The 19,235-nt window shown below is 39.2% G+C and overlaps 1 protein-coding gene across 1 annotated transcript; it reads right to left on the bottom strand.

Annotated features, from left to right (window-relative positions):
• Positions 1–1,665: 1,665 nt before the first annotated feature.
• lrrc45 (leucine rich repeat containing 45) lies at positions 1,666–18,968 on the bottom strand. The gene is made up of 18 exons (XM_036573363.1): positions 18,851–18,968; positions 16,615–16,878; positions 14,988–15,049; positions 13,906–13,976; positions 13,602–13,780; positions 12,318–12,446; positions 11,020–11,132; positions 10,872–10,930; positions 9,875–9,952; positions 9,540–9,675; positions 7,720–7,797; positions 7,535–7,646; positions 6,841–6,911; positions 6,340–6,432; positions 6,073–6,165; positions 4,725–4,898; positions 2,831–2,978; positions 1,666–2,262 (listed from the first exon to the last, which is right to left on the bottom strand). Exons 2-18 carry the CDS (start codon positions 16,844–16,846, stop codon positions 2,066–2,068), a joined length of 2,025 nt encoding a protein of 674 aa, XP_036429256.1. The 5' UTR covers positions 16,847–16,878; positions 18,851–18,968; the 3' UTR covers positions 1,666–2,065.
• Between the last annotated feature and the right edge of the window lie 267 nt (positions 18,969–19,235).

Raw genomic sequence — 19,235 nt, 5'->3', positions numbered from 1 at the left:
TAAACTGTTCTTTACATGGTAAAATTGTTCTTCAGATTGATGGAGAATGCGTTGCATATGGTTCTAAATAGCACCAAAGAGGGTTCTGCTGTTGTTACTATGTTAAGTTTCTGTACAATAGAGAAACCCTTTTTGGTGGTATATAGAACCATATACAACATATTCTACATTCGTTTGAAGAACGATTTCACCATACAGAGAACAATTTAAGCATGCAAACGGTTGATTCAAGGGATGGCTCTATTTAGAACCATTGTTTTTTGAAGCACCACCTTTTTTAAGTTTATGGCTGCGTTTAAAGGGATGATTTGACCTAAAAATGACATTTACATAGTTTCCCTTTACCCCTAATAAAGATAACGCCTCTGTGACTTAAACCACCATTTTTTTTTCAAAATTTCATAATTAAATGGTTAAACAGTCGTTCAGAGTGGTTTGGTGTGAAATGCTCAGTTCTAAAGAAACTTACCGAGTCATAATTGTTCACAGTGGTGGTGATAGGAACCAGAGGTCCAATCGAAAGTCAGATTTTCCACTATTTTCCTATCATCAATATTCCATATAAACTCAGAAGACATGTGTAGGTTCACTGGTGGTTTGGGATAGGAAATCAAATAGTTATATATTCTGAATGACAATGTTTATATCTGAAAGACTGAACCATGCAGAGATTTTGAAAAATGGTGAAATTTCCCTCTAATTCTTTTGCACAAATGGCTAAATCACTTGTCAAAATGCATTAAGACAAGTCGTCTGAAACAGACCTGCTTATGTGTATCTACAAAAAAAACAAACTGACCACTTTTTTGTAAACATTTTATTGTATAAAAACAGTCCATACAAGAAAATAAAATAATCAAGTATAAAATATTAAAAAATGATCTGGCTCACAGCACCCGCCAGCAGACAACACATACAATTCATAAAGATCATAATTTTTTCCCAGTTTACACAAAAATATGGATCAAATACAGATTTGCTGCATTGGTTCTGATGAAGCCTCGCTTGAGTTGGTTTATCCTGAGATAACAGCTGGTTTCAGTGAAGAGGTTTAAATGATCTGAATATAATTTATTCATATTAAAGAGAAAAATACCACACAGGACACCACTTAGATAATTTTATCATCACTGCCGTAACAAAACCTCATAACTCCATTTTAAGTTTTAATTTAGTTTTTAACTATTTGGAGCTGTTACACTGTGTGAAGATTTCACGATGAATTGACAAACAAAAATGGTCCCAAATTACTTGGAATAAGATCTCATTGCATTAACACACATTCAGCTTGAAGAGAAATTCCACCAATATCCCAAAAATGTTCTCATCTAGAGTCAGAATTGTTCACAGTGGTGGTGATAGGAAGCAGATGTCCACCTCTAAAAGCTCCCTCACAGAAAGTTCCTACATGAAATGGTTATGAATTCACTGCCTGATGACTGAGACACTGTTTTATGATAGTTTTGAGAACTTAAAATCCATTCATGGTGGAGGGATACATGCAGGGGGCTGAGAGGCAAAATAGTCCCCAAAGAAAACTTATTATTTCAGATTTTCCACTATTTTCCATCATCAACATTCCATATAGACTCAGAAGACTCGTGTAGGTTCACTGGTGGTTCTGGATAGTGAATAAAATGTAGTCATGGCGACCCCTGGTTCCTGTCACCACCACTGTAAAGACATCTGAACCATTTCACAGCAAACCACTCTGAATCACTCTGTTTACGTCTCACACACTGAATTATGTGGACATTTTACAAAATGGGTGGAATTCCCCTTTAAGAACATGTTTCCCCTGTAAAGTTAGCTTTTCAGAGATATGGAGTTCAGTTACAACAGTGACAAAATGCAAAGCCACCTCAAGCAGCTGCATTTTACGTCCTCTGGTCCAAACCAGAAAATTTCAAAACTAAACAACGTTCAAAAAATGTACAAATCCGCACATCAAATATCCTAAAAACCAGCCAGGAGTGTTTATTAATCAGATAAGTTGATGTCCAGCTGACGTGAGAGGAAGTGCGTGGTTGTAATGCTGACTGTGTCTGTTGAGGAGGGCTGGGGGTCACTTTTTGGGGCTGTAATGTCCGAGCGGTGAGCCCTGGACGTAGGTAAGTATCGCGTTCTGGAGGAAGCTGGCTCTCTGCGCCTCGTCCTCGCGCATGCGCTGAATCTCTCCCTCCTTCATACGCAGACGCTCCAGCAGAGAAGAGATCTCGCTCTCTTTGTCCAGGAGAGCCTCGCGGTGGGAGGCACCAAGAGCTGTACAGCAGAAACACATACAGACACACAAAATTATCTAAAGGCATGTAGTGTAGCATATCCAAAACGTGTGTATGATAACTGATATATTACATATCAGTGAGTTACACACACTCTCAGAAATAAATGTACTAAACTGTCACTGTCCCTGAAGGCTCCATCTCAGTACCTTCAGTCAGGGAACATAACTGAACCATAATCCACTGAAATGATATGTTCTAAGCTGTACTGACTCCACACACCCCGTCTCGTCTCCAGGACTTTATTTTACTGTTCTGTTTAAAACATTCGGTTATGAAAAGGTACAAATACGAACTTTTCACCTGGAAACACTTATTTAAGGTTCACAATCAGACCTTAAAACCACTGTTGGAGCTTTGAGGGAACATTGACACTGTTTGTACCTTGATGGACAAAAAAGGAACTGGCACAGAACGTTTATTTCTAACAGTATATGAAGTGTATGAGCTGTGGAGTGAACAGTGTGTAAAGCATGGTTGTTTTTCCATGATATGAGCCCTTTTAGCCGTGTGTGTGAGAAGAAGCCACTGAGGTTTTTATCTGTTACCCTTCATTTCTCTCTCCAGAGCAGCGATCTTCTCCTTCAGGCCACTCTGAGCCGTCCGCTCCGCCTGAAGGTGGCCGATCTGCTCCTGCAGCTCCACCCTGACCCGCGTCACCTCCGCCATCTTCTCCTGCTCCTTCCCCGCCAGATCCTGCAGACGAAGAACAGAGTCGTGCTACTGGAAGGATGGAAGCTTCATCTGTGTGGCCTCATAGGACTTTAATCGCAAGTGGGACAGTCTTTACTGTCTTTTTTCATTAGTTACTGTAGCAGAGAGAGATTATTTATTTATTAACTTAATTTACTGACCTAGTTTGGTTTTTCATTTAGTCCACTTATTTTTTTTCTTTATTGCTATTCTTTAAATGTACAACATGCTACCTGTATGAAAAGTGCTCTATAAAAACGCTTTTATTATTATTATTGTTATTATTATTATTATCATTATTATTATTATATATTCATGTCGAGGCAGATGCCAGTTTGTTAAGGAGATATTATCCATCCATTACTTTAAAGCGACGTAATATAAAATTAACACAATCTTACACAAAATATAAAATTATAATAATTTATATATACATAAAATATAAAACATACCAAAAAAGAACATGTTTTGGTGTCTGAAGTTTGCTTCTTAAATTTTAGCACCAGAGCTAAAAGGCTATTACCCACCAATTAGCATTTTGCCAACTACATGCCTAAATCATTTCATCAGTTAGCACTGGGCCTGGAAGATATCTAAAAATAATTATCATGATATTTTCTAGTTAGAAAGATTTTTGATAATATTGCCCCCACACGCCCAAAAACAAAAAAGACGCCGTCTGTGGCAGCTTTGACCTACTTTCTATTCTATTTTAGTCTATATGCTTTTTTAACATAGACGGTTTCAATAAAACTCTTTAATAAAACTCACATATTAAATAATACGATAGTGAGTGGCTGAACATCTTTAGAGAACAACTCTAACTTCATCTGTTATTATAATAAACGTTACTGTAAGCACATGTGCTCATGAGCTTCTTCTGTCGCAGATTTGCAGAGACTTGCGCCCCTGCTGGAGAAACTTCAGACTGCAAGGGATTTCCAAAGCCACGTCCGCACTTTCCACATTAAAGACAAGCTGTTTTCCACCTTTACAGCAGTGTTTTCATAATGCAGCACTTAATCTGTACAGAAAATACTGAACACCGGCCGCAGACGAGGATCACAGGTTAGAGTTAACTGAGCTGCTCTACACTAACTTTCAGTCATTTTAGCTCGTTTTTACTGCAGTGAGTTACTCTGAGGCTGAAGCTCCAAACAACGTCAGCTTCATTTTAGATTACTGTAAAGTAAATTAAGGGGGAATTCACAGTAAAGCTAGCACTATAGTGCATAGCAGAGAGAAATAAGACACACAGTTTCTTAACAAACCCCTCTCTCCCTCTCTCTCTCTCTCTCTCTCTGTGTGTGTGTGTGAAATTGCCTACTGGTGTGCTCCCCGCACACTCCTTAAACATAAGCCCCAGTTTCCCAGTGTATTTTTCAAGCTGCCATCGGGTTACTGGTCCATCATCGACGATTTCCAATTACATTGCAATATATCACCCAGGCCTAGTTAACACAATGCTTTTTGGTCTGCATAAGCTTCCATTACTCGTTAGCTACATTAGCCTTGTAGCTCCAGAGCTAAAACTAAAGAAGACAACTTCAGACACCAAACTCGTCTTGGCTGATCGACTACATTTGTGATAAGGAAAAATTTTAGTTTCACCAAACTATCACTTTAATCTGATGTGAAACCTGGTTACAGTGAAGATTAAGAAAAAAGGACTTGGTGCTTTTTCCCCTGAAAGTTCTGAGCAAAATAACTCCTCGTATTTAGACATTGTGGTTCTGCTGCTAGCGCCACCTGCTGTAGCTCATCTATCCTGCGGCGCAGGGCGTCCATCTCGATGCTCTGCTGGCCGACGCGTGCGTGCAGCTCGGCGATGGTCTGTTTCTGCTGGGCGCAGTGGCTCTGAGCCTCGTCCCGGGACTGACGTGTGCTCCGGAGCTTCTCCTCCATGCTGCTCAGATGCTGCTGCTGCGGGTGTGAATAAACAAGCAGGTTATAAAATAACGTCTTATTTGGAGAATAATTCCAATTATGACGTTTTGAATTCATCATAGTTGTGACATCACAACCATGAACACAAGGGCACATGCAAAGTCTACATACTACATACGAAGCTTACCCCCGCTCCATGTCTCTGAGGATTTCAGCCTGAATTTAAATAGTTCGTTCCACATTTGTAACCAGATTGCTTAGTGAGTAAGGCACAGCCAGCCAATCGGAACAGAGGACATTTACATATTTACAGTCTTAAAGGCACAGTAACAAGCACAGGCAGTTCTAATACTAGCCACAACCTAATACATTAGCCCTGAGCTAACATACTAGCCACGACCTAATAGGTTAGCCCCAAGCTAACATGCTAACCAAAGCCTAATATGTTAGCCCCAAGCTAACACGCTAGCTACAACCTAATAGTTTAGCCCTAAGCTAACATGCCAGCCATGACTTAATATGCTAGCCCTGAGCTAACATGCTAGCTATGACCTAATAGTTTAGCCCCGTGCTAACACGCTAACCACAGCCTACTATGTTAGCTCTGAGCTAACATGTTAGCCAGGACGTAATAGGTGAGCCCCAAGCTAACATGATCTAATAGGTTAGCCCCGAGCTAACATGCTAGCCACAGCCTAATATGTTAGCCCCGAGCTAACACGTTAGCCATGACCTAAAAGGTTAGCCCCAAGCTAACATGCTAGCCACAGCTTAATATGTTAGCCCCGAGCTAACCTGCCAGCCATGACCTAATAGGTTATCCCCGAACTCACATGTTAGCCAGGACATAATAGGTTAGCCCTGAGCTAACACGCCAGAGATGACCTAAAAGGTTAGCCCCAAGCTAACACGTTAGCCATGACCTTATATTTTAGCCTCAAGCTAATGCATCAGCCCTGAGCTAACGCTCTAAAAGGAGTGACCTTTTCCGTTTTGCATCATTCAGCATCTGATATGTTTTGAACTGTGAGCCTCAATCTGAAGAACACAGCATGTTGTACTGCCATCGTTAGAGTCCTGATATCCACAGAAATGGCTTTAAAGCTTCACTCCAGCATCTTCTGAGTTCGCTTACAAGATGTTGGTTTGCTAGATGTTCCTGATTCTTTCCAAATATGATGATGTATTTATGTTACATAGAGATCCAAACCTCCTCCAGGCGCACTTGCGTCCGCACTTTCCCCAGCTCTTCTTCCGCCTGCGCTCTCTCGGTCACCATAGCGGCCTTCACTCGGCTCAGCTCCTGCATGAGGACAACAGGCTGGCCAAACTGCATTCTTTCACATCGAAATCCTGAAAGCTTGTCATTCTCGTAAAACTGTTAGTCTTACTCAAACGTCTAATGTTGATTTTCTTCCTTAAAATAAAATATAACCAAACCAAACAAAGATCAAAGCTTGATTTGAGTTTATCTGACCTCCTCCAGCTGGATCCGCTGGCCCTCCAGTTTGAGAATACGATCTTGTAAAGCCCTCTCGCTCTCCTCCAGGTGCCTGTTGACATGATCTACCTGAAGAAGAGAGAAAAAGAAACAACAAAACACACAAAGAGAAATGAATAATTTCATAGTAACTTTCTGATCACATCATGTTTTTCCGTTCAGAACTGAATTTTATATTTATTTATTTATTTATTTTTTGTAATGCTTGCATGAATTTATTTTATTCAACGTTCTCCAATCACTTTTACACTTCTAAAATCTAAGCATCAGCCATACAACCATGGAAAAAGTTAAAATGTACTGTAATTATGAAATTTTAAACTTTTTAATGCAAGTGGATTATCTTATCTTATAATCAAACCTCTTCAAAAACATCTCCTGAAATGAAAAACTTGTACATATAATGGCTGTTTTGACAGGAAATTAAATAAATGGTCTCTGACTTCCGCACAGTTCTGCAGACTCATGAAGAATTACCTCTTTCTGTCGTAAACTGTCCATGTCTTCAAGAGCTTGTTTGGATCTTCTCTTCTCCATGTCCAAACGCTCTAATGAAAAAACATCTCAGTGTAATAAACCTCCTCAAACCTCAGCGTAACAAACCTCAGTGTAATAAACCTCCTCAAACCTCAGCGTAACAAATCTCAGTGTAATAAACCTCCTCAAACCTCAGCGTAACAAACCTCAGAGTAATAAACCTCATTAAACCTCAGTATAATAAACCTCATTAAACCTCAGTATAATAAACCTCATTAAACCTCAGTATAACAAACCTCAGTATAAGCTTTATTAAACCTCAGAGTAATAAACCTTTTCAAACCCCAGTATAATAAACCTCAGTGTAATAAACCTCATTAAACCTCAGCATAATAACCCTCAGTGTAATAAACCTCATTAAACCTCAGTGTAATAAACCTCAGTGTAATAAACCTCATTAAACCTCAGTTTAATAAACCTCATTAAACCTCAGTGTAATAAACCTCAGTGTAATAAACCTCATTAAGCCTCAGTTTGCAGAGATACTGTCTCTGTGTGTGTGTGTCTGTGTGTGTGTGTGTCTGTGTGTGTGTGTGTGTGTGTCTGTGTGTGTGTGTCTGTGTGTGTGTGTGTCTGTGTCTGTGTGTGTGTGTGTCTGTGTGTGTGTATTTGTGTGTGTGTAAGATGGCGGTACCTTCAGCCTGGGCCAGACGCAGTTTCAGCTCTGCAGTGGAGTTTGTGAGCTCCTGCTTCAGCTCAAAGATCTGATCTTGCTGAGCTTTGCACCGTCGCTCACTCTCGTCCAGCTGCAGGCAGAAGATCCTCACATTAACATACATATCAAAACACATCACAATACACCACCTGCAGCTCCTGTACCTTGTTCTTCAGTTGGTGGTTCTTCTCAGACAGACTGTTGGTCTCCCTTAAAAGCTTCCCTTCTCGCAGGACACTCTCCTGAACACAAATCCATCATCAACATCCATTAATACTAAACATCGTTTAACATTTAGATCAAAAGGTTCACTTAGAATTAAACAACAGTGTTTCAAAAAATCTCATTTAGACCCCCCTTTAGCCCAAACGGAAACCCACATGCATATCATGATACTAACTGTATGTCTAAATCATCACAGACTCGCCTCAAACCGTGTGGAGTTGTTAACGAATGTCTAATAGATGTGATTATTACAGACTGCTATCTATAAACATGTACTATAGTCTATGTTTATAGATAACAGTCAGTCATACAGTGTCAGACACCCCATAATCAAGTCTATTAGAGTTTACTTAAAGGGCCCAAATCATGGAAAAACAAATCCTCCTCGCTTTTTTGTAATAAAAGAGTTCAGTGTAGTACGTAAACACTGTTAAAGTTCATTCCCCTGGACACACCGTCCAAATATGAACAATAAACAGCTTGTTTTGAATTAACTGTTTTTGTGATGTCATGAAAAACCAGCACATTTACATCCACCGATCAGGCATAACATTCTGACCACCTCCTTGTTTCTACACTCCTTGTCCATTTTATCAGCTCCACTTACTATATAGGTGCACTTTGTAGTTCTACAGTTACAGACTGTAGTCCATCTGTTTCTCTGATACTTTGTTAGCCCCCTTTTACCCTGTTCTTCAGTGGTCAGGACCCCCATGGACCCTCACAGAGCAGGTACTATTTGGGTGGTGGATCATTCTCAGCACTGCAGTAACACTGACGTGGTGGTGGTGTGTTAGTGTGTGTTGTGCTGGTACGAGTGGATCAGACACAGCAGTGGTGCTGGAGTTTTTAAACACTGTGTCCACTCACTGTCCACTCTATTAGACACTACCTTGTCAGTCCACCTTGTAGATGTAAAGTCAGAGACGATAGCTCATCTGCTGCTGCACAGTTTGTGTTGGTCATCCTCTAGTCCTTCATCAGTGGTCACTGCTGTGTCTGATCCACTCAGACCAGCGCAACACACTAACACACCACCACCCTGTCAGTGTTACTGCAGTGCTGAGGATGACCCACCACCCAAATAGTACCTGCTCTGTGAGGGTCCATGGGGGTCCTGACCCCTGAAGAACAGGGTAAAAGGGGGCTAACAAAGTATGCAGAGAAACAGATGGACTACAGTCTGTAACTGTAGAACTACAAAGTGCACCTATATAGTAAGTGGAGCTGATAAAATGGACAATGAGCGTAGAAACAAGGAGGTGGTCATAAAATTATGCCTGATCGGTGTATATCCCCCTGTTCTACCTACAGCAGTTTGGCCACGCCCACTCACACTGCTGTTATAAGGAGTACAATACAGGGCAGTCAATCAGAACAGAGTTAATTTAAAAATGAATAGCATGTAACAGCAGGCACATCAACAGCTTGTTTAATTTGGTCAAGTAAAAGTGAATTCCAACTATTTTTGGTACATAAAAACATAGAAACGTAATATGTCGACCACAGGGGAACAAAAATGTAAGATATGGGCCTTTTAACTTGAAACGGTTTGAGGTTTGACGTCTTTGATGTCTTGTTCATGCAGTTAGCACCATGCTAATTTCGTTAGTTGTTAGCTACACTCGCCTCGTAGCTCCAGGCTAAAGCCAAAGTAGTACTCTTTGTCCAAATTAAACATGTCTTGGGAAAATTAAGGGCAAAATTGCATAAATTTGATTTTTTTTGCTGAACTACCACATTAAGTGTCATGCAACACCTCTTGAAGCTTCTTTATTTCTCTGGACTGCCGGTCCATGAGCTCAGTCTTCTCCAGCTTCAGTCTGGTCAGCAGGTCTCCCAGGTTATTGACCTTCTGCTCAGACAGAGCCAGCGCAGCTTCGGTCATCTGCAGCCTGTCCAGCCAAAACAACCATTACACAATGGTGTACATTTAAACTTTTACACATATTGCAAGAAAATGGAAACTCCTCTACACACAGCGTAAGCGCTGACCTTTCAATAGAGCGGAAAAACAACACAAAGTACAAGGCTAGCTGAGATTAGCATAAAGGCAAGATATTATAGCATGGCTGAAGTGTGTGAGCAGCTTACTTGGCTGTGAGAGAGTTCACTGCTGACTTCCGTTCATGTAGCGCTTCTTGCAGCTGCCCTAGACGTATCGATGAATTTCTGAAAGAAGTCATGCAATAAGCCTGTTTTCATTAATCATATTCTATAACATATATTACCCATCAGCATAATGCATCTTATATTATGCTTCTATGGCTATAAATTGGATTTCCTATTAGAGATCCACAAATATGGAATTTCTTAGACAACAGCTATAACCAATAATTAGTATCTTATGGTGCATATGGCTTAAAAACTAACACTGCCTGTTAGTGATCAGAGTCCATGTCAGCTCGAGTGCTACTGGGATTAAGGCAAAACAGGGACACAACCTGAGAAATTCTGAAATTCAGGTTGAAAGTTCAAAGTTTCTCCTGATCATTCAGGTTGTTATACTGATAATATAATTTGTAATTAAGAACTTTGTATTAAATTAGAGTAGAACACAAAATACTACTTACTAATGCTCACAGACTTTTGTATATATATATATATATATATATATTTATATATATATATGTGTGTGTGTGTGTGTGTGTGTGTGTGTGTATAGTCTCTTCATGTCATTTTTTTTCTAGTTGTCCCTTACATTGTGTGAAAACAATGAACAAAAATGCTCAAAATTACTTAAACAAAATAAAGTTACATTAACTTTCCTGTGAAAAGTTGAGAATTTTTGTCAAGTTACCATTCTGGAGGAATTATGTTTTGTTCCGACAGTGTAATTCCAATATTGGACAGATAATAATAATTAAATTTGCCAATTTATCAGTAATAATACAATAGGCACCAATATGTCATGCACCCCCTTTTTTACTGCTTCGCATTAGCTCCAGCCCTAATGGACCCCATCTGATCCATCTAATTCCGGTATTCAGAAGTAACTGATTAGCTGAGTGACAAAGACTGAAGATCTGGAGGTGAAACGTGAAGGAAGGTGGGAAGTTTGTGACCTCTAAAGATTTACAGTAGAACTCACCTGCTGCTTCTCCCCATCTCCTCCCTCTGTTTATCGATGGTCTCCATCAGACTTAGAAACTAAACAGACCCATTAAAAAGACAGTTAGAGACTAAAACCAACTGAACAGGGAAAAGAACTCAAACCTACGACTCCCAGCAGCACTGACCTGCCGGCCCTTCTCCTCCTTTAGATTTTGGATCTCCTTGCTGAGCACCTGGGTCCTGGAGCGGCTCTCTCTCAGAGAGGACTGCCGGTCTGCATTGTGCTCCATAGACTGCTCTGAAGAAACAAGGTCAAAATGAGGATGTGTGGCCTGTACTGTATGTATGTTTCTCTGCTGTTAATGATGTTATTTAGTTTTAGGATAATGTACACGCTTAAAAAGATGGTTCTTCAAGGATTCTTTAGTAAAGAAAATGGTTCTACATAGAACCAGGAACATAGGGTTCTTCAGATTGATTCTACATAGAATCTTTGAAAATGGTTCTGTATAGCACTGTTCTATATAGCATTGTTATGGTGTCAAGCTTGTAACAATAGAAGAACCCTTTTGGGTGCTATTTAAAACCCTTTTCAAAATGGTTCTATATAGAACCATCTGTAGCACGTTCATGCACATTTTCCTTCACAACAATGTCACCATGCAAATAACCCTGTAACCATGTTTTATATATATATATATATATATATATATATATATATATATATATATATATAAAAACCATCTACAGCACATTCTCCATCAATCTAAAAAACATTTTACCATGCAAAGAACCCTTTAACTATATAAATCATTCTCTGAACGTTCATGGTTCTTTATAGAACCATTTTCCTTACTAAAGAACACTTGAAGAACCCTCTTTTTAAGCTAATATGGAAGCTTACACCCCTCCAATTAGCTAAATCAAGCTGTTATTTCATTCGGGCTTTAAGACGACGCAGGCATGCAGGACTGCATGACGCTAACTGGTGGGGTATAAGCTTCATTATTTGTTAGCTATGTTAGCCTCGTAGCTCCTTTTAGCAAACATGACACATCAAACTTGCCTTGGCTGATCAGCAAAATTTGAGCTAAGGAGAAAAAACTGTAAATCTGATTTTTCACCAAACTCAAATCACTTTGAGGGTGTTTTGTTTTACATATAGCTCCTTTTAATGAACTGAACTCAGTTCTGTTAAAGTGAACCTGAAAGGGAACCTTAAAATGACCACTTTTTTGTGTTCACCGTGTAAGAAAAGTTTGAAAGGGGCTAGGTTCTCTTTCAGGTCCTCTTTAGCAGTGATGAGAACTCCTTTAGAACTCAGACCCCCCCTGTTGGCACTGATTTATTAAAATAAGGACATTAAGCCACCTGAGTCTACATTACAGCGATCTCAATTTGGTTAGAAAACCAAGAAATGAAAAAGTCCTAAAATGTTCAGTTATTTGTGCCTCAGTGCTGTGATGTGTTGACTGTATCTGACCGATGGCTCTGAGGATGTCGCTGGGGATGTTGTTGCCGGCCATCTCGAGCTGGAGAAGAGTGCGGTTCTGCTGCAGAGCATCCAGCAAGGAGCGACCACCCAATAAACCAATGTTATTCCACCGCAGATCTGTCTCACACACACACAAAAGTTCACAAGTTTGGAATCAGTTATTAGGCTATTAGGTATTATATTCATACTGCTTATTCAATAATAATACAGTTTCAATTAGCATCTTATTCACTAGGCATCAAAATGTAGTCTTTTAATGGTTTATTTACAATTTCAAAGGGCTAAAGTAAAAAATAGCATACCTTATAAATAATAATTATATTAAATAATTTAATTATCTATTTATAGTAATTTCTTAACACAAAATTACTATGAGTAGCTAATTTTATCACTACTTTTCCAATATGAGATATTCCAGATATACATTTATCTTTTTCTCGATGCTATAGAATGTTATACTGTATAGTGACAGATATTTGGTAAAGTGTTAAATATAAAAAAGAACAAAAATGTGGATGAAATTCTGGCTACTAGTGTTTTTAGCTATGCTAATGTACTTCAGTCCATGTTTGTAGATAATTGGATGTCAAATGGTGCCAGGAACTGCACGCAGAACATTTTTGTAGCATGGGTAAATTCAAGGTATCACTTAAGTTAAGATGGCAGTGAACTTAAGGTGGAGATGCATTTAAGGTAGCAACGAAATCCATTTAAGGTAGCAAAAATCCAGCAAGCTTTGGATACTGTAGCAACCGCCTAGCAACATCTAAGCAACACTTTAGCAACCATCAACAGTCTTCCACCATTTTTTAAAGTTTTAACGTAATTAGCTGGCTTTTTTAAGCCAACTTAAGGTTTGTTTACAAACTTTCCCTTTCTAGGTCTATATTCTATTTATTTTTATTCTATATTATTTTATTTTTACTTTTTCCTTAGTTTAATACTTTTTAATAGTCTGGTGTTTGTCTGGTCTGTTTAGTATGTTACATGTCATATATGTGTGACTCACCAAGACAAATTCCTTGTATGTGAAACATACTTGGCGAAATAAAGTGATTCTGATTCTTTTTAAAAAATCTTACGTAGTGCAGCTTTAACAACTCCACACCATTACTAAGCCATTAATAAGCTTCCATTACTAGTTAGCTACATTAGCATCAGTGCTAAAAACACAGAAATAAACTTCAGACACCAAAAAGCTGATCGACTACATTTGGAGCAATAAGGGACAATAATATTAGAGACTGAGTGAAGGCCTGTGCCGACTCTCACCGAGCTCCTGGAGGACTGAGTTCCTTTTTAAAGCTAAGGCGAGCTCTGCTGCCCCCTGGTGGTTGATCTGGTTGTTGCGCAGGTCAAGCTGGGTAAGGCAACCGTTAGAGGCGAGACCTTCACAGAATATAGAAAAGCCCTCTTCCCACATGCCGAGAGCGTTCCACTCCAGAACGAGCCTGTAAAGAAGACAACGGCACCGCTGAAAATGATATACAGGAGCTGGTCTGATTATGGACATCAGCCACAGATGAGGAGTGGCTGTAATTCTGTTCTTCTGTTCGATACACAGCTGTGTATTTACCTTCGTAACGTCTTGTTCCTCACCAGCAACTTCCCCAAAGCCTCCGCACCGGCTCCTCTTAAGTTGTTTCCCTGAAACAGAAGACAATGTGTCAGAAATCAAGGTGGGCTCAAAGGAAAATTGGACTCTGTTGATTCTTTCCACAATCATAATAATAATAATATTTTTAGAGCTCTTTTCATACATTTAGCAGCTCAAAGTGCTTTACAATGAAATAGCAAAATTAAAAAATAAAAACAAAAAACACACAAAGTAAAAATACCCATAAAATAAAGCAAAGTAACACAAGTTAGCATGAAAAGATGATAAAATTGGTGTGCATTATAATTTTAAACAAAAGCAAAGTTTATTAGGACTTGTTTTTGTAGATGCATCATGGATGTAACACTAATCATGATAAATAAGCATGACAGCAGGCTGTTAGCTACGTTCTCTTTGAGGTTTGACGTGGGAATCCTTTCTGCAGTGATTGCACAAAAACAAAAATACAGTCTCTCTCTCTCTGTCTCTCTATGTCTTTCTTTATCTCTCTCTCTTCTTTTTTTTGCAAGAATTTGTTTTGTAGTGGATATTACTGCTCTTTATTTTCGCTTTTCTTTTTTTGAAAATTGTCGTTTTTATTTCTATGACAGTACATTTTTTCATTTTTTACATTTTCAACCTGCTTAGACTTTTTACATGTTAACGTCTTGCAAACCGACAAAGAAAACAAGCACAGCATTTGCATTAAAAACATTGGGCCTCATTCATCATCTCTTCTTCAGAAGACATTTCTTTTTAAACCCACTTATGCAGTTCTGACGAAGACTCTGATTCACCAGTGTTCTCTTATCTGGGGTTTGTTCTTAGGTGAGGACAGAATCTACACACACTCAAGAGCACAAAGGTGAGAACAGTTCTGCGCTTTAAGAACACGTCATGAATCTGATGGAGACTTTTTCTTAGGATCTTTCTCAAGAACACGTTTCAGAACAAACTTGGAGGATACTGTAGAATGAGGCCTATTATTTTGAAAGGTCAGGTGACTCCAAACCTTTGATGGTCAGTGTCCATGGCTATATGTGAAATCCTGACTAACTTACCTTCAGATCCAGCGCTCTAACTGTGGTGTTGGAACACAGCCCGTTCAGGAAGAGCTTGGCGCCTGTGAATGACACGTCCAGAACAGGTGGCTCTGAGTATAAACGGCAATCAGAGTCTCAGCTGCAGTGCTGAGAGATTATTCCTTTTATATGCAAATCACAATTTAAAAAAGTGCATTTTTAACTATTGATAACTTTACCTACAGTTATGTCTTACCAAGTTTAACATGAGGATATTTAATACAGCTGAATGATATGGGCAAAACATCCAAATGCATTTTTTCTGACCAATACTGCGACTGCGTTCTACAAATTTAGGTCTATTTTTTTTTTTTTTTACCAAGAAGACCAACATTTCCACTTTTTCTTGGTTGTTGTGGTTGTGATGTCACAGCACAGGGGTGTTTTGTTGCTTTCAATTGGTTTAAACTCATCTACAAGCAGCTCACAAGCTCTGTGTTATTAATTAATGCTAAATTCTCCCACTTAAAGCTTGTTGAGTACAAAGTACACTCCAAAAGATGGTTCCTCATGGGTTCTTTAGTAAAGAAAATGGATCTTGCTTTAGTAAAAACAACAGTTCCATATATACCAAAATGTGTTGCATGCTTAAATGGTTCCCTGCATGGTGAAACTGCTTTTGAGATTATGGAAAATTGCCGTATATGGTTCTACATAGTACCTTTTTGAAAATAATTCTATATAGCACCAAAAAGGTTCTTCTATTGGTACAAGCTTGACATCCTAACATTAGCAGAACCCTTTTTGGTGCTATATAGAACCATATACAACACATTCTCCATCAATCTGAAGAACTCACCATATGTTTTCTACTGAAAGTCGACCCATTTTTCCACAAATCTGGGCTATAAACTATAAACAGACGGCGTCTCTTCAGTGATCTGCTCTGTAAACATTATTTTATAAAATAATACAAAGAGCGTCTAAGATTTTTGGCTTGCAGCAGTAAATTGTAAGCATATAGCAATATGTGTATCATAAAACACATGTTCTGTTAATTTGAGAGGAACTTTTACAAAAAAAACACCAACACTTTACATTTATTTCATGCAGTTACTGAATAATTTGCCTTACGATTTGGTCATGTGAATTCAGATGGATAAACCAAAATATACCCTGGAGAAAAAGAGGTTAAACATGCAAAGGGTCCTTTAAGTTTTCATGGTTCTATATAGAACCCATTCTTTACTACAGAACCCTTGACTAACCATCTTGTTTAAGTGTGTAGCTACCTTACTAGCATAATATTGTGGTACACCACAGTATATAGTGTCGCATTACTTTATAGTAATTTCTAATCTAGCTAATAAGCTCACAAACAATTTAAAAAGCAAACAATATAATTTTTTTTTTTTTATAAGCATCTGCCGATACCGATATGATTCCGATATCTTCATGCATCGCTATTATTTAGATTTGACCAATATTTTAAACGAATATCTGATGACATATTGGGCATGACATACCTCACCAGATGTACCTGGAACCTTTTGAATATCAGCATCAGCCCCCAGTTCCCATATCGGTGCATCCCTATTCCTGACCCAGTGATCATGTGTCTGTGTGCAATGATCCATGTCCCTCTCCGAGCCTGCTGGCCACTCACCTTCCTCGCTGAGCATGCAGTCGCTGAGCACAAGCTCAGTGAACAGCGTGTCCTTTTGCAGCGTCCTGCCCAGCACGGCGCACGACTCCACCGTCAGACTCTGGCCGTTCAGGTCCAGTCTGGTTCCGCCGGCCACGGCCCGGGCCTCCTGGAGCTGAACCAGGACCGACTCCTGGGGCTCCACGCCAGCCTCCTTACACAGCCGCAGGTAGGCCCTCCTGAAGTCCTCCATCCCTGGATCAGCTCCCTCACCCACACACAGCGCTGCAGGAAGACAAAAGGAGAGAGGGAGAGAAGCTGAAGTGGTGTGGATTGGCAGGAGTTGGCATCATCAAGTAGCTCGATGGAAAATCATTCCCACTTATGCCGGAGTCTGATTTGCCTCGTGTTCCTGACGGATTCCATTTCTGATGTAAATGCAATCATCATGATTGCAGGAGAGGCAGTGGGTCGTGCCCAAGATGTTCAAGACGGTTTACTTTCAAATGAGGAGCTCTAACACAGCCACACATCAGCACAGGGGGTTCTCCGTCAGCCAGCAAGCATCTAGCTTTAGTTCATCTAGTTGGTCTTATAACTGAAGAGCAGCACAGATGCAAACAAACAAGTAGGTTCCCTGTACGGATTTTCCGTTCCATCTTAAATGGTGCAGCAGTTACACTCTGATGCCTCGGGCTAACTTACACTCTTAAAAATGATGGTTCTTCAAGGGCAGCGGTGGACGAAGCACACAAACCCTGTACTTGAGTTAAAGTAGAGACACCCAAGGTAAAATATTACTCCAGTAAAAGTAGAAGTTCCTCCCTTTAGACCTCCACTTGAGTAAAAGTACTAAAGTATTTGCCTTCAAATGTACTTAAGTATCAAAAGTAAAAGTACTAAAAGATTAATTATGACTTTAAAGTCCTGTTATCATTACTGTAAGAAGACTCGCTTCATTAACTCATTTTTAGTGAAAATACTCCAGTGTCTCTCTTGGTAAACCAGTCTTTTAATAGAATGTCATTAATTAGTGACGCTGATGTCTATTAAAATTATCATAAGCACAAAACACTGAAGGCAAACAGTTTCCATCAGGTAGAACTGAGTGGCTCTGAAATCACTTTTTACAAACAAGCAAAGTTCCAGTTTAAGATTTATTTAACTTAGTTCCAAGTTTAAGATTAATAAAAACTTTAAACTCAGATTCACAAATGAGTTTCCTTTACTAAACTGCATCTGTAGGTCTCTGTTCATAAACATAAACTAGACAAAACTAATTTACTATAAAATGAAATAGTGTTTGTATAAACTCAGAAAAAAGACACGATACCCTGATTGGTGTTTTTGCTTTGCACTTCTTTCGTTTTGACATGTTACGTTTTTATACACACATAAACCAAAAGGAAGGACAGATTTCTCATAATGTAGTGGAGTGAAAAGTGAGATATCTGACTTTGAAATGTGGAGTGAAAGTAAAAAGTCGCCCAAAACGGAAATATTTCAGTAAAGTACAGATACAGGAAAAACTACTCAAGTACAGCAACGAATTACATTTACTTAGTTACTGTCTAACACTGTTCAAGGGCTGTTTGGCAAAGACAATGGTTCTATGTAGAACTATGAACACTCAAAGCACCATTTGCATGCCTAAAGGGTTCTGCATGGTGACATGGTTCTTCAGATTGATGCAGAATGCACTGTTAAAAATGGTTCTATGTAGCACAAAAAAAGGTTCTTCTATAGTTTAGCTTGTAAAAACAGCAGAACCTTTTTTTGGTGCTATATAGAACCATACACAACACATGCTCTATCAATCTAAAGAACCACCTTACCATGCAAAGAACCGTATGTTTATGGGCCTTTATAGCACCATTATCTTTACTAAGGAGCTCCTGAAGAACCATCTTTTTTACATTTAAACAAACACGTTAAACTTCCTGATCGACTTTTCAAAGCAAGACATTTGAAAACACACAGGACTGCTAGCTCAGTTAGCTATCCTGCTAACCAGCTAATTATTTCGCTACACCGGGTGTCTCATTACTTCTTATGGCTTTCTATACTCTATACTTATATAAGCTTATAAACGACTTAAAATGCAAACAATCGTTCAGTTACAGCTGTCCGCCAGGGCAGAGCCGTTACTGAGCTGGTCAGCTATCGTCCGCAGGTTTCAGGAGAACCTGTCCAAGTTAAACCCGTTCTTGGTTCGTCAGTAAAGGACAGAAATGCTCTAAATAAGAACAAATCTTACTCAGTGTCGCTGAAAAGCATCTCTGTCCTGCTGTTTTGGCAGGTAGGCTCTTTTCCTGCTTGGCTAATGGTTTCTTGGTTTCTTCTGACAGTTGATATGTATCCAGGAAAAGAGGAACCTGCCGGACCCCGGGAATTCTGGGAAATGTAGTTCTACCGTAAGAACAGATTCCACCAGAGGACTCTGATTCCTACGACGGCGTTTTAGGGCCACTCTTAATAAAAATAAAAACAGTAGACTTTGAGAATAAAGTTAAGGAGCCCCGCTGGCGACATCCTGAATAAATAAAAATAATGCGTGGCCACGACTTATTTCCATTTCCAATAAGTAGACCAAAAAAAACACGTTTTGATGTAAAGTCTGTCATACTGTGAACATATGAAAG

This window comes from Colossoma macropomum, unplaced genomic scaffold (genome assembly GCF_904425465.1).
Source record: "Colossoma macropomum unplaced genomic scaffold, Colossoma_macropomum, whole genome shotgun sequence".
Taxonomy (NCBI): Eukaryota; Metazoa; Chordata; class Actinopteri; order Characiformes; family Serrasalmidae; genus Colossoma; species Colossoma macropomum.
Note: the sequence above shows the minus strand (reverse complement) of the source record. Positions and strands in the feature narration are given on the sequence as shown.